Source organism: Paroedura picta, chromosome 16 (assembly GCF_049243985.1).
Source record: "Paroedura picta isolate Pp20150507F chromosome 16, Ppicta_v3.0, whole genome shotgun sequence".
NCBI lineage: Eukaryota > Metazoa > Chordata > Lepidosauria > Squamata > Gekkonidae > Paroedura > Paroedura picta.
In genome coordinates, this window is record NC_135384.1 from 7,119,270 (window position 1) to 7,134,134 (window position 14,865).

The 14,865-nt window shown below is 49.7% G+C and overlaps 2 protein-coding genes across 3 annotated transcripts; both read right to left on the reverse strand.

Annotated features, from left to right (window-relative positions):
• Positions 1–67: 67 nt before the first annotated feature.
• LOC143825020 (uncharacterized) lies at positions 68–7,145 on the reverse strand. 2 transcript variants are annotated; one of them, XM_077312933.1, is made up of 5 exons: positions 7,019–7,145; positions 4,211–4,506; positions 3,226–3,384; positions 1,981–2,205; positions 68–1,151 (listed from the first exon to the last, which is right to left on the reverse strand). In XM_077312933.1, the coding sequence occupies exons 2-5, from the start codon at positions 4,428–4,430 to the stop codon at positions 1,144–1,146; spliced, it is 612 nt and encodes a 203-aa protein (XP_077169048.1). In that variant the 5' UTR covers positions 4,431–4,506; positions 7,019–7,145; the 3' UTR covers positions 68–1,143. The 2 variants fall into 2 exon arrangements, with proteins under 2 accessions (XP_077169048.1, XP_077169047.1); XM_077312932.1 differs by lacking the exon at positions 7,019–7,145 and adding an exon at positions 5,465–5,602.
• Positions 7,146–8,124: 979 nt separating this feature from the next.
• On the reverse strand, positions 8,125–12,933 carry LOC143826631 (T-cell-interacting, activating receptor on myeloid cells protein 1-like). The gene is made up of 5 exons (XM_077315472.1): positions 12,912–12,933; positions 11,951–12,229; positions 10,961–11,248; positions 9,941–10,201; positions 8,125–9,263 (listed from the first exon to the last, which is right to left on the reverse strand). Exons 1-5 carry the CDS (start codon positions 12,931–12,933, stop codon positions 9,040–9,042), a joined length of 1,074 nt encoding a protein of 357 aa, XP_077171587.1. The 3' UTR covers positions 8,125–9,039.
• Positions 12,934–14,865: the final 1,932 nt, after the last annotated feature.

Below are 14,865 nucleotides of genomic sequence, written 5' to 3' on the forward strand. Positions count from 1 at the left end.
TCACATCATCACGGAACGCAGGATTAGGCCACGACAGTTAGGGAAAGAAACCGGAAACAGCGCCGTGTGATTTTTCTGTGTCTTTTAATTCAAGCTACGAAAGGAGAGAGAAAAAATCTAGACAACTCGTCAAAAAGCCGATCTATCAGTAACTATTACGTTGGGGTGGAAGGCCCGGCTGCAAAGCTTCCCTCTGTGAAATATCTCCCAAGAATCGCATGAAGATGATCAGAATCTGGACTTGAAGAAATGATATTCCGGGCTCAAGTAGGCAACATTTCTTCAAGGCAGCCAAGCAGCAGCAAAAGATGACTTGGGGGGGTTCAGAAACTCTTGTCTCCAAGCAATTGCTCTCACTGCAGGGGAATCTCGCTTCCTCAGCAATCAAAATAATTTTCCTCTCTGGAATAAAGAAACGCATCCCTACCCCACAGTGGCTGCCTCTATTGCAGTGATTTCAGCAACCGGTCAGAATTACAAAGTCTTGCGGCCCCCCTGAGGGGGGAGACGAGTGCCGATAAGGATATTACTAGTAAGGAAAAACATCCCTTCCCCTCCCTGTTTTCTTTTCTGTTTTTTGGCGATAGCCAAAGATCTCAGGGAAAAGCCACAAGCCACGTACTCAAACTGACCTTTCAAAACAACACAGAGATATGTTACGGTTACATCGGCTTCCCCAGTTGAAATCCCTTCCTCGGCTGAACCAAACACTGGGCACGTTCCAGAATTGAGGGGGGGGGAGAATCTATTCTCAAGCTCGTTTTAATCCTCTCCTCCATTAGCTATTAACATCAGGGCGAAAGTATTACGTTATTATTAACATGCAAGGCTTTGGCCATATGGTGGGAAGCTTTTGGTGGGGAGGGGGGGGAAAGATGTGGGAAGTGCGCCCTCTAGAGGTTGAATTCCCCAAGGCACCGTCTCCAGCCGGAATTTCAACGCAAGAATATTTGGACCCAGGAAACAGTAAGAGGCACAAAAGCCAGCCCCCCAGTTCAGAGGGCCCTGCTTGGGGCTGAGCCAATGGTCAGAGCAGCCAGAACCGTTTTCTGCTGCAGCAACAGACCCTGAAAAATCTTGAGGCAGTCTTCTACGGGGGCAATCTCTTCTGCCATGTTCGGTGGAGCTCAGCCAAATGTTTTCCTAGCAAGCTGAAAGAGAGGGGAAAAGACAAAGACGTTTAAGAGACCAGAGAACCAAAGATTCGGGGACACAATGCCGATGCTTCTGATCAGGCCCCCGACCCACCTAGATCCCCCAGTTAAAGGACCTGCTTGCATACATGAACACATGACCGTGCAGAATATGGTGGGGAAGTAGAGCTGAGGACAGGCCCACCTGGGGCGCTTCCCCTTCCCACCCCCCTCCAGGCCCATCGTTGGCCATTTTGGGAGGGGGGGGGAGTTGACATGACCATATATGGTCATATCACCCAATAAATGTTTAGCGAATTTTAAAAGATCTAAAAAATGAATTCACTCCCACCCGTTTCGGAACCCCTTCCAGGGCTGGCAAGAAACCCCAGGGGGTCACAAGACCTTGGTTGAGAAAGCCCACTGTGGAGATTAAAAAGCCTGAGAAAGAGGAATAGAGACCAGTGGGGAGAAGCCCAGGGGAGGGTGCAGGGACTGAAAAACAGCCTAAAAGAACTGAAATGTGGTAGCGGGGGAAAGCATATACAAACATATATATTCGGAACGGAGTGCTCACAGCCCCTGGGGACTGGATGGGCTTTTTAAACATTTGCAGTGTTGATTTTTCTACTGCTTTTGAAAATGCAATACTTCTCACTTGGAGTCTCCTAGAGCAGACAGGCAAAGACGTAAAATAAACAAGCAGATTCTTCCTGCAGACGACCTAAGATTCCACCCCACCCAGCCAGTTATTTTAAAGCTCCTGTGGGGAAATCATGACACCCCTTGGTGCCAGGCCAAAGCCATGCACCGCACGCCACTGAGGAGAGAGGGAAGCGCCACTCACCTCCAACAATGTGCACGAGGTACCGGGATCCCCCCTTGCTCAGGCTGAGCCTGACCCCCGGCACCTCCTCCAAGAACCGCACGATATCCCCGTAGCCCAGCTGCACGCTCAGCTTCCACAGATGGACTTTGTGCTCCTTCCACATGAGGGTCACCAGCTTGTCCAGCCGCAACCCCAGCGGGAACTGGCCCAGAACGCTTTGCAGGAGGGACACCTCGGCACCACCTGTAACGCAGGGAAGCACCGGGCGATGCAAAAGGTGAGCACACAGGCTGGAAAGGCTAAGCCCCTGGTCTGCACGCAGCAAATATAAACATTTCCAACCCAACTGCTTCTGCCTCTTTAGATTAGAGCCATGTTGGCCCACGCCAGAGCCGAGATAAACGTCATCGTTTTCAAAAAGTGGCACCTTAGTGACCAGGAAACTCACTGCAGCATAAGGGGTTGTGGATCGGATACGTGAAGCCCTATCCCCAGTTAGAGATTGATGTGCACACATGGACATCGTACTGAAAGAAAACGTTAAACAGAAGGGCTAAAGGAAAGCAAGAGGGATACAGCAGAAAGGTCTAAAGACAGGACACAAGCTGCACTTCTTGCATTTCTTGGGGGAGGGGTGCATGTGTGAGATGCACACACCCAAAGAAAACTGGCAATGGTGGAGCCAAGAGGCTGCGGAAAGGCGAAAAGGGTTCCTCTTGCAGTTCTTCGGCACAAAGCTCTTCCATCTCCCGCACCATTCGGCCCCGCTGTTTACTGTTTTTCCCGATCTATACCATGTGTGTGTATAAATATATCTCTGCAAACTGAGGATAACACTGCATGTCTCGAAGCGGGCTCAAATCCATGAAAACTTATCCTACAATAAATCTGTTAAACTCGGTAACATGCTTCAAAACCCTGTTGTTTCCCTCCTGCATGGCAAGTGGGAAAGCTGCACTGGCTGAATTTCTTCCTGTCGGGCCACTGTTTAAAGGCAGTGGAGGCCAGCCAGGAAGAAAAAGGTAAGCAGCTTGTGCCAGGAGAGTTCAGACCGCCTCCTTTTCTTTAATCTGTTCCTCAGCCAACTTTCCCACACCCATCAGAAAGTCCCAGACATCACCTCTACAGGATCCATTCCACACATGTTAGTTAATGCACTTTCAATGCATTTTAGAAGCAGATTTTCCTGATCTGCACAGGAAAATCCAGCTGCAAAAGCACACTGAAAGCGCATTATCCAACGTGTGCATAAAGGTTTCTTACATTTCCTGCTTGGGGAATCCCTCGGCCATTCCAAGGCGGGGTCCAAATCATCCGAGGTGAAGTCGTTGGGATCATAAGGCGCCCGGCGTGGAGGTCTCCTTTGCCGTTGTAGGAACAGAGGTTTTGCTGGGGGGCAAGCCGGGCTGGAGGCGACAACGGCTGTCGGAACAAAACACAAGTCATAACCAACGATGGGGAGCGTGTGTTTGGTGGCAATACTCAGTACTTCCATTGGTGTAGAAACCTTTTCCTGCAGGCTATTTACCAGAAGACCTAGGAGTTTAGATTCCCATGTTCTCCCCCTAAAAGGCACTAAGTCCCCTTTTCCTACCCAGAATGCTTTAGAGCCTGCATTGGCTGGATCAGGCCATGAGGTCTCCAGCATCTGACCCCTTCACTGGTTGTTTAGACGGAAAGAAATTCTGTCTAAACATCCGGAAGAAGTTCCTGACAGTTAGAGCGGTTCCTCAGTGGAACAGGCTTCCTTGGGAGGTGGTGGGTTCTCCATCTTTGGAGATTTTTAAACAGAGGCTGGAGAGCCATCTGACGGAGAGGCTGATTCTGTGAAGGCTCAAGGGGATGGCAGGTTACAGTGGAGGAGCGAGAGGGTTGTGAGTGTCCCGCATAGCGCAGGGGGTTGGACTAGATGACCCAGGAGGTCCCTTCCAACTCTATGGTTCTATGACTCCCTTAATTATTATGCATTATTATAAACACACACACACACATTCTCTTTAGGAAGCATACACCTAGGAACTCCAAAAGACCTCCAAAATAAGGAACACATTCCGAAGCTGCAAGAAAATGGCGTCTCCCAGCCCCGAGATCATCTCTTAGCGGTGCATGACCTCCAAACTGCTAGGATCCTTGCATTTGTCAAAAGACCCCCCCTCCCCACGTTTAGCAAACAAGGGATGGAGGGCCAGAACCCCTGGAAAGGCCTTCCACACCACTGGCTTCTCACTGTCATAACAGGCAGACCTACCCCTAGGCTGCGGCGGTGATGGTGGTGGTGGTGGTGGCGGCAGTGGGGGTGGTAGCGGCGGTAGTGGCAGGGAGGTTTCCCACTCCATAGGGCAATCCGGAGAAGACGTCCTCGGTCTCTTGTAGCCAGCCTGATCGTCTTCGAAGGCCGGCCACGGGCGTTTCAGGCAGGCCGGTCCCTCGTCCGAGACGAACAGCACTTCCAAGCGCGGCTTCGCCATGGAGGTCTAGGCCTCACTCCGAGACACTCAACGGGGTAACCTTCCTCTGAAAACTCGGGAAGCCTCGCTGGATGATCTACAGGAGGGAAAGGAAGAGCGGCCAACCTCCAGGAAATCTCCCCGGGCTGTAACTAGGGTTGCCAACCTCCTGGTGTCCACTGGAGAGCCCTTAGGATTATAACTCACCTTCAGGCTGCAGAGATCGGTTTGCCAGGAGGAAACGGCCATTGGGGAAGGTGTTATGCCCCACAGAGCTCCCTCCATCCCCCTTTTGCAGGCTCCACCCCAAACATTTCCAGGTATTTCCCAACCCTCATAACGACCAATGCCTCAACTAGGAAGGTCAGTTTCTCTAGTTATCCCAACCATGTAGATTTGCTACCAAGTCCCACCGCTTCCATACACCCACCAGATGCTTCCATGGTGGCAACCAGGAGGCAAGGAGAGCCTCAAGGGGCCCTGGGGCCTCCAGCATCTGACCCCTCAGCTCAGCCTTTCTCAAGTTTTTTACCACTGAGTACCCCCTGAAACATTCTTCAAGCTTTGAGATGTCCCAGAAGTGGTGCAATCTTGCAGAATAGGGTTGGGAAGCAGAGCTGTGGACACGCCCACCCGGGGCCCCGCCCCTTCCCACCCCCTCCAGGCCCCTCATTGGCCATTTGGGGAGGGGGGACTGACATATGTCGTATATGGTCATATCGCCCGATAAATGTTTAACTCACTTTTAAAATATATAGAAAATCAATGAACTCCCACCCATAAGGAACCCTTTCCAGGGCCTTAGGCTGAGATACCCTGGCTGAGATAGCCCGCTCTAGGGAAAATGGCAGTTCCCCAACCTGCTGCTGCCCTCCCCAAATCCTCCCAAGGATCCACCCCCACCCCCCTTTCCAAATTTCCAGGAATTCCCCAACACACAGTTAGCAAGGGCAAGGTTCCTCCATCCAGGTATCTCCCCCAAAGCTGTATAAAAGTTCATCTTTTACAAATTTACAAATCACCATACCAAGACACCACTAAACTGCAGAAGTTACCTCCAAGGAAATAAAAAGGGAGGGAGGAGAAAGACCCCAAATTCCCTCCTGCCCTGGTTGAATTCTCCTTTTCCTAGTCCTCCTTGGTGGAGGCGGGACCAAGAACTGGCCAACCCCTAAAAGGTGGAGTCTGAGAAGGGTCCTTTTGCATTTGCTCAGATCAGGGCCAAGCACATGGTATTTAAGGATTGGTCCCTGCAATGCAATGGAAGTTTTGCTGTCTATATTTATCAGGAATCAGCACTGTTTGGGGCCCTGTTAAATCCCTGCGCCTAATTTTTTTCACTTTAAGGAATGCTTTTGCTAAAATCTTTTTGTGCGCTTTCCTAAGGCTGCTCTTTCTCTGCCTGGCCTACCTTGCAGGGTTGTTGTAGAAAGGATACGATTTGAGGTAGGGAGAATTACACTAGTTGGCCACTGTATGAGACAGGATGTTGGACTTTGATGGGCCTCTGGTCTAATCCTGCAGGGCTCTTCTTATGCTCTTAACACTGTAAGATGCTTTGGGAGAGGAAATGGGGTGTAACTTTTATAACATTTATATGCTGCCTTTCCACCCAAATAGGTTCCAAACAAAGCGGCAATAAACAAACCGCTATGGATGGTAATACACCATGCAGTGCAGATCCTGTTATTCACACTCTGCGGTACTTACAGTATATTTTGAATTGCAATTAACCTGCGATAGTACTTCGGTTCTCCCAGACTTGGACTGATAGAAAGACCCTGTCTTAGGTTCAGAGCAACAGAGGAAATTCTGTTGCCAAGGAAACAAATACAGCAAGACACCCTTGGGTCTTGGGGAGGGAGGGGAGGGACGCTCAGGCAATGGTCTTTGCTAAAAGCCGCCCAAATAAGGTCTTGAATATTTTGAGGGTACCCATGCACCTCTGTTCTGACCAGGGCCCATTCCACACACACAGGATAATGCACTTTCAATGTGCTTTGGCAGCTGGACTTTCCTGTGCAGAACAGGAAAATCTACTTCTAAAGTGCATTGAAAGTGCATTATCTATTGTGTGCAGAATAGGCCCAGAAGCAGCTGTCTACTGTTTTTGCCAAAGATTATTCCATTTTTAGTGCCTCTAAGTGATGGGGATGGGGGTAGGATACTTTTGCATATATGCTGAATAATGCAATTCAATCCACTTTCAATGCACTTTAGAAGAAAAGTTGATTTTGATACCCCGCTTTTTCACTGCCCAAAGGATTCTCCAAGCATCTGACAATTGCCTTCCCTTCCTCTCCCCACAACAAGCACCCTGTGAGGGAGGTGGGGCGGAGAGAGCTCTGTGAGAACAGTACAATCAGGGCTGAGACTAGCCCAAGGTCACCCAGCTGGCTGCATGTGGAGGAGCAGGGAATCCAACCCGGCTTGCCAGATTAGAGGCTACTGCTCTTAACTGCTATAATCAGCCTCTTATGATCGAAGCCACTCAGATTGGTTTAGTTAAGGTTAGAGGGGACTCTGATGCCGCTTCAAACCTCCAGTGGTGAAATAAATAAGAAAAAAGTAGACTATTTCTAAAAAAGAGAATTTTTCCAGTAACTAACCAGACAGGAGATAAACCAAGCAGGTCAACAGAGAGTGGATCACTTGGTTAACTCTGCTTCCACCATGGCTCCAGGCTGGGAATTTTGGGGGGTGCAGCCTGAAGAGGGCGAGTTTTGCGAAAGGGAAGAACATCCCTGCAGTCTGACGTGAGAACCCCATCTTCCAAAGCAGCCATTTGCTCCAGGTGATCACTTTCACCTGGAAATGATTTGTATCCCTGGGAGATCTCCAGTCCCCACCTGGAGACGGCCACCCTATCCCCAGCCCAGACACAGGTATTTCGCTCCCCCTCCTCTCCTCCTCCGTGCTTAAGCCTTGCCTCCAGGTTGGACCTCCTCCATAGGAAGCATTTGTATTTTTACCTACACCCCATCTGCTGTTCCTAGAAATGCAACTCTGGTTGGAAGTCATGAATTAGCTCAGCTAGAAATGGATCAAAGGAGGCCTGCTGGATCGCAGCTCAACGGCTGCAGGGGGTCTCTGTAGGGAGGAAGGGGGCAGGACCCTTGACCTAGGCTTGGGGGGGGGGGGACCAGAATTCTGGACTTGCAGAGAAACCTCGTTTGCTCACCCAAAGGGCCTGCTCATCATCTTCCCTTTCCACTGAGAAGAACCAGCAAAAGTATTTATATTGACACCTCTTTCTTAATTAGCAATTCCCAAGGTAGCTTTTTATTATTATTTTTGTTTGCAGACTTCTGTACCTTTAAAAAGTAGCAGGGGAGACAAACATTCCGCAGGTGAAGCTCTCCCCGTCACCTCAACTGGTCCCAGTTCCTTATTTGGAGTTCTGAGTTCTTTATTCAGCTTTGGTGCAAAGGAGCGCCATGCTTGGGAAATGCAGCACCTCTATAATCTTTTCCTGGTACGCAGCTGTCAAGGGCACAGTTGTGCTGGACCAGAAATGGACAATTCCGTAACTACTACAAGAAATCTTCCTCTTGGCTTGCCGCATGTCCACCGGTCTTCTTGCCCCTTTAAAACCACAGTGCTCAAGCCCACCTGGCAGTCGACAGAGTTTGAATATGCAAAAGAGTGCACGGCACCAGACAACTTAAAGAATAAAACTGCTTTTATTCAGAAGATAAACAATTTTGTGTAGAAAGGAGAGAGACCTAACTGTCTAGCTAGCCATTGCCTGCAGTCATTCTGTCTGCTCAACTGCTGTTCTGGAGGCAAGCAGGGAGGAAGTGAGCTCAAAGGAGCAGGAAGTCTCCCGTTGAGCTAATCAGGACGCTGGAGAGGAACATCTGAAAATCATCAGGAAGTTCCTATTCTATGCTAAATGCACATATCCACCAGTGAGCAAAGACGGATGTGTTCCTTTCAGGAACAAGCTTCTAGTCCTTATGGCCTATAACTCTGTATAGTCTGCTCAACCATGGCCAATGCATGTTCCAGCACTGGCTGCGTTACTGAGTAGTGAAGAAATGGCCAAAAAGTAATCTTTTCATCGCTGCATATATTCATGGGTTGAGGTTCAGAATAAGCGCTGAGGTGAAGGGGGGTAAAATATTCACAGCTCAGCAGTGGAATTGGCCAGGTCTTCTCCTACTATGGGGAGGGGGGGGGCATTGCCAGCTCCAGGAGGGGAAATTCCTAGAGATTTAGGCTGGATCCTAGGGAAGACAGGGATCTCAATGGGCCACAGTGCCCCAGTGTCCACCCTCCAAATCAGCCATTTTATCCAGGGGAACAGCTCTCTGTAGCTGTCATTCCCGGCCCCTGGAGCTCTTTTCGGTTCCCAAGTTGGAGAACTGCTGATGGAAGTACAGCAGCATTTCCAGAGGGCGACTTGGAGGCCATGTAGCCTCGGGAGCTCCGAAATCTGTGGCTGGCCCTGCCGTGACCAAGAGCTGGGATAGACAACAGAGCCAGATGTATCAGTGCTCTGGCAGTTCCATACATGATGGCGATTGAAGTCTTGTCAATCGATCCGCAGCTTTAAAGAAACAGCGCACCGGAATAAAGCGGCAGAGGGTTCCCTGAGCGGATCCGGATCCTTCCCCGTCGCCCTTCTTCAAACGCAGGCACCCGGGCAGGGAGTTTTGCAAAGCAGAGCCCCCATCAGTCCATTGGGATCTTGCCAGCCCAAGAGATCCCGGCTTGGCTCACAGTCCTCCTGCCACCTCTCGTTCCGGTAGGCGTCTGCCACGAAAAGCAGAGCCGCTAGAAGGATGCCCGCCCCGAGTCCAAGCCGAAATAGGTTGGCCTTGGTGAAATCCGTGCTTCGGGACTGGGAATCTTGCAAGAAGAGGAAGGGAAACACTTTAAAACGAGGCAAAAAGAACAGAATGTCTGCAAAGTTTTCAGAAGACGTAGTGGTTTGTTTGTTTTTTAATTATGTTATATGGAATGTACCAAACCTTTGCATGGGCAGCTCCAGAGTGGGACAAAACCTGCCTCCCTCCATGGTCTATTCCGGTTCAGGAAAACATCTTGAGCTTTTCACCGGGGTCATGGAAGAGGTCCCCCCCTGCCTGCCCCCTGCTTTCCTCAATAACTTCTTTGCAGCACCAGAGACAGAGAAGGATGGTATTGATCTCTCTCTCTCTTCCCCTCCCTCTTTCTCTCCCTCACTGGCAGTCTTCCAGCAGTTGCTGGACAGATACTTATCTTGGATGCATCCAGCAGGAGATGACCTATATGGCTCCTTCCAACTCTATGATTCTATGGGAGGGGCTCATGGTAATTGTAGTCTGTGCACATCTGGAGAGCCACGGTTTGGCCACCCATACCATAGAGTTTCCTGACCGCCCGTTTGGGTATGGCTGCACATCACCCGTTCTGCTCATCCGTCCTGTGGACCCCGTTGGAACGCCACCACGTCTGTCTTTCCTTGGCACACAAGCCTCCCACCAGGTTGCCCATCCACCGAACTCTCTGCTTCCCTGCGCTTTCTCAGTGTCTCCCGGGCTCACCTTGGGTCCACGCGTTGGTGTCATTGAGCCGATTTAAACTGTACCGGCAGCTCAGCTCTCCCGTGATGGTCCTGAGGGACCCTTCCGTGAGGCTGAAGTTTGCAGGGCTGCCATCTTGCCACGCTCGGGTCTCCGCAAAGGGCCGCCCATCCTGGTAGAGATAGAACCAGCCTTCCCTCCTGGACGGCGCTGAGCAATTCACGCGGTATCTCCCGGCAGAGTCTACCCAGACCTCTTGGTAAATAGGGACCTCAGCTGCGTCTGGAAGAGGAGACCCGAGAGTTTTATAACAAAGCTGCAATAAAAATCTCAAGAGAACCTCACTGTTGTTACAGGTTGTTGTTTTTTTTTTCCATTCCCCTTTCAGGAACAAGTTTCTAGTCCTCATGGCCAAGCAGCTGTACTTAATATCAAAGCTGTAAAGATTATAGGCATTTTTCTGCCTTTCCAAATTGCTGGTCACAGAGAAGGATTCTCAACCGACTTCAGAACATAACTGGCAAAGAACAAAGCAACTCAATAAAATTGGGAGGGTGGGGTTAAAGTCTTGGCCAGTCCTGGGTCCCATACTGGGGTGGAGACCTCTGCCCAAAGTCCCACCCACTCAACAAAAAGGGGAACAGAAGAAGAAGAGCAGACTCCTGCCTTCTTGTTATTGTGAAGAGAATCAGCTGTAGAGAAGGAGAGAGATAAGAGACCTAACTAGCTAGCTAGCTGTTGTCTGCAGACATTCTTGTGTCAAACTGCTGTTCTGGGGGCAAGCAGGGAGGAAGTGCGCTCAAAAAGCAGGAAGTCTCTTGCTGAGGCAATCAGAACACTGGTAGAGATCTTTTGAAAATCATCAGGAAGTTCCTATCCTAACTATGCTAAATAAATATCATCTCCGATGGCCCTGCAGGACTCCTTTTGCATTCTGTTCAGTTATGCTCACTGCAGACCCTGCATATTCCAACAGCAGGCCGGGTGCAAGCCCTAAAAGAGCTCCCAAAATAATCAGCCCAATCCCAAGCAATTCCTCACCTGTTGCTCTTAGCTGGACTGGGTTGCTGGCATTGGACCAGATGAACGGTTCTGCGATGCTGTGGTAATAGCAGGTGTATCGGCCTGTGTCGGCCACAGTGACATTCTTCAAGAGGAATTCAGCAATGTAAGAGTCGCCTCGGGGGGTGACCTCCATCCGGAAGTCCCTGCCTTGGTAGAGGACATAGGCCACCCCCGGTAGGGGCGCCCAGCAGCGGATTGTCCAGTCCTGCCCCACAGAGACCTCAGTACCAGGACTCACGGCGATAAACGGATTGGGGTAGTGATCTGCAGGCAGCCGGGGGGAGAAAAGACACCCACTGAACATCAGATCTTATTCTCTGCACTGCTGAAGAGCTCTTCCATTAGGGAAACCTTCCTGAAGGCTTGTAGGGGGAATCAAACCTGGTTGTCCAGATTAGAGTCCCCCAGTCAGCCACGTCACCTCTAGGGGGGAAAGATACATTTGACTGTGGCAGACTGGTGTAGTGGTTAGGAGTGTGGACTTCTAATCTGGTGAGCCGGGTTTGATTCCGCGCTCCCCCACATGCAGCCAGCTAGGTGACCTTGGGCTCGACAGGGCACTGATAATGCTGTTCTGACTGAGCAGGAATATCAGCCTCATCTCCCTCGCAGGGTGTCTGTTGTGGGGAGAGGAAAGGGGAGGTGATTATAAGGTGCTTTGAGACTCCTTCGGGTAGAGAAAAGCAGCATATAAGAACCAACTCTTCTTCTTCTAACACCACCAATTTCATGCCAGAGCTGCCTCTCCAAACGGAAAGGGATCATGGAAAGACTGCCTGAATCACTCGAGGAAAAAAAAATGAGAACCGCAAATATATCCTGCCCACTCCCGGCTTCACCCTGAAAGTCTCCAGCCCGTTCCCAATCCAGAGCTGGCAACCCCACTAAAAACCCTTATTTTGCATCAATCTAACCTTCCCTGTGCCGACTTTAACTTAGGCTGGAGAGTGATTCCTGGCTGCTCACCATCCGTGATATTTGCAGGGTCACTGCGTGGGGAAAGAAAGGACTTCTCAGCCACCCAGACCTGATAAATGCAGTGGAATTGCTCTCTGGAGCCAGAGCTGTGGACGACGAAGGTCACTTCGGACTGCGTGGGCAATGCTTTCTTTTCGGCCACAGGTTCTGGCCTGCCTCCCTGGTACAGGGAGAACAAGCTGCCTGCGTATTCCTCTGGAGAGAGACATCGAAAGTGGTGCTGTCCTTCCTGAGCCTGGTGCCAGACGATCGATGGTTTTGGGAGGGCTAGAAGAAAGAAAGGGAGATTTGGCAGCCCACCAGAGATCGTGGATTCAAGCTCCCCACTCTTTGGTTTCTTCTTCCAGGAGTGGGCTGAGAAATAAAAATGGCTCTGAAGCAAACCACTCAGCTCTGTGCTGGCAGGGGCTCATGGGAATTGTAGTCCGTGCACATCTGGAGAGTCAGTTTGGCCACCCCCACGATATCCATACTCAAGGCAAGGGATGTTCATTGTCTGCCTTTTTCTAGCAACCCTGTACCTGTGGGATGGCCTCTCATCCAAAGCGTAACCAGGGCTGACCCTGACTTGCTTCTGAGATCTGATAAGATCGGTCAAGGCTTACAGATCCTTCGGTTGGTCCCAATACAATGGACTGTGTTCTTGTTCTGGGGGGGATTTATCTTTCAGACCCACAGGGCTGTAAACAACATATCTCACCGAAAGAGCTATCTCGTCATTTTTTTAAAAAATCCATCCTCTTTTCAAATAATCTAAGCCAACGTTACCATATGTTGTGATAATGAATTCTGCAAATTAATTATGCTGTGTGAAGATGAACTTCCTTTAAAAAAATCTATCCTGATTCCACTGCATCCCCAAGTCAAAACTCTGAAGTTGCCTTTTTGACTCCCTCCCTGTGTTCCAACTCAAAACAATTTGGATGCCTTTGCGCCTCTCTAAAATCACCAGATTTCTTGCTTGTCCCCATTCTTTCCCCCCCCCCCAAAGACCCCCAAACACCAGGCTCTAACCTACTCAACCCACTCACCGACAGAAACATATTTCTGCAGGTCTGTAGAGTTGGACTCTTCACTTCTTTTTCCTTAACTCAAAGGATTCTTCCACTAAGTTCCACGCCCCAAGGATTATCCCAAGGGGGAACAGGAAAACATCTCCCCAACGACACCTGGATCTACAGAGACAAATTGTACTCACAGATTGTAAGCAGTAAGAAGGGGAGAGTAACAGGCATCCTAGGAACATACGAGAAGGTGTCTTCAAATGAGAACTAAAGCATCTGGAAGTCCAGGCGCAGAATGCCGCTCAGGAAATGATCCATCATCGACCGCAGTGGAAACAGAAAAAAAAAGGAAATAAAAATGGTACTTCTCTTTTTGACAAAGGCAGGTATAAATTGAAGGCTGAAACGGGATTTCTGAAACTGGACAGAGGGTATTTCACAGTCGGCCAACTTCTAAGTGGCATGAGGATAGCCTTGTATTTTAATGTGAATATTTTATATTTGTTATTTGTTTTTCCCTTTTTGGCTTTAACGTTGCAAATCACGAAGAGACCATTTGAGTGCGCGATGACTTTAAACATTTTTTTAATAAAGTCGGTGACTACTACCAGCTACTGATTATAGAAGAAACAGACTCTGCCTAGATCCTTAGTAGTTTCCCATCCAAATTTTAACTAGGGCTGACCCTGCTTAGGTTCCAAGATCTAACAAGATCAGACTAGCCTGGCTTCCCAGGTGACCTTAAACAAGCCCCCCCCCACCCCCCCCATCAGCTTTGGCATTACATCTGCATTATAACAACCCTTGCCTTTCTCTGAGGTCTCTTATGAGATGGCTTCAAACACGACAACTGTTGAATTAATATTGTTCCTGTTTTAAAGGTTGGTTCAACCTGGAAATAGTAACCATCAAGGTACAGGCGTCTCAGAGTAACCAGGATTATCCCTTATGTGCCTGGCAGCATGATGGGGCTCTTGAGGTGGAGCTCAGGTTGCCAGCTCTGGGTCGGGAAACACCTGGAGACTTTAGGGGTGGAGCCAGGAGTGGGAGGGATGGGACCTCGGCTACAGAGTCCGCCCTCCAGAACAGACATTTTCTCCAGGGGAACTGAAAAATTTAATAATAAACTGACTTATAAGTTTAATAATAAATAAATAAAATAAATAAATCTCTTTAGTCTGGAGATGAGCTATAATTCCAGGGGATCCCCAAGCCCCCACCTGGAAGCTGGCATCCCTAAGATGGAGCATGCAATTTCTGAGCTGCCCTGTGCTCAGAGCTCAGCCCTTTCAGATGTTAACAGTCTCCGGATCCTGCTAAAATTGCAAGTCTCTTAATGCGGCGATGTTCCAGAGACAAGTGGGGCAGCATATATTTTTATCCAACCGTCCAGTCGTCTTGAAGGGGAACTGAGCGTGATGTGTCCTCTTTATGTCAAGACTGGACAGCAGAAGAGGCTTCCTTCCCTTCAGAGCTCGGGGAAAAGCCCCCAATGACTCAAAGGAAGCAGCTGCTCAAGTGAATGTGTGACAGAAAGAGTGACTGTGTGTCCCCTTTGGGTTGGGAGAAGGGGTGGGTGGGGGAAAGAGGGAAATGTGGCTCTTTGGAAAGACCATGGATCCTAAGGAGCCAGCTGTAGAGAATTTTTCAGTGGTTAATTCTGATAAGTGGGGTCTAGAAAGCCCTTCCTGAAAAAGCCCTGCTCCTCCAGTCCCCTCTGAAACGGGAAGGGGTTACTCAGTAGGGAGAGGAATGCAGTCTGCACTCTGCACATGCCCATGGGCAGGGTGGCTTATTTCCAGATATGCTCTAGGGATCTCCCTGGCCATACACGGTCAGGGTGTCTGCGTGCCTCAAGGGCCATCTATTTGCATAGATGGCCCGAAGAGCGACACGCTC

Coding starts and splice junctions, on each gene's coding strand:
- LOC143825020 (XM_077312933.1), bottom strand. CDS start 4,430: ATGGCGAAGCCGCGCTTGGAAGTGCTGTTCGTCTCGGACGAGGGACCG. Junction 3,385..4,210: donor ATCACCGCCGCAGCCTAGGG/GTAGGTCTGCCT, acceptor TTGTTCCGACAG/CCGTTGTCGCCTCCAGCCCG. Junction 2,206..3,225: donor GGATTCCCCAAGCAGGAAAT/GTAAGAAACCTT, acceptor CCTGCGTTACAG/GTGGTGCCGAGGTGTCCCTC.
- LOC143826631 (XM_077315472.1), bottom strand. CDS start 12,933: ATGGGGACAAGCAAGAAATCTG. Junction 12,230..12,911: donor GGGGACAAGCAAGAAATCTG/GTGATTTTAGAG, acceptor TCTTTCTTCTAG/CCCTCCCAAAACCATCGATC. Junction 11,249..11,950: donor CCCTGCAAATATCACGGATG/GTGAGCAGCCAG, acceptor GGCTGCCTGCAG/ATCACTACCCCAATCCGTTT.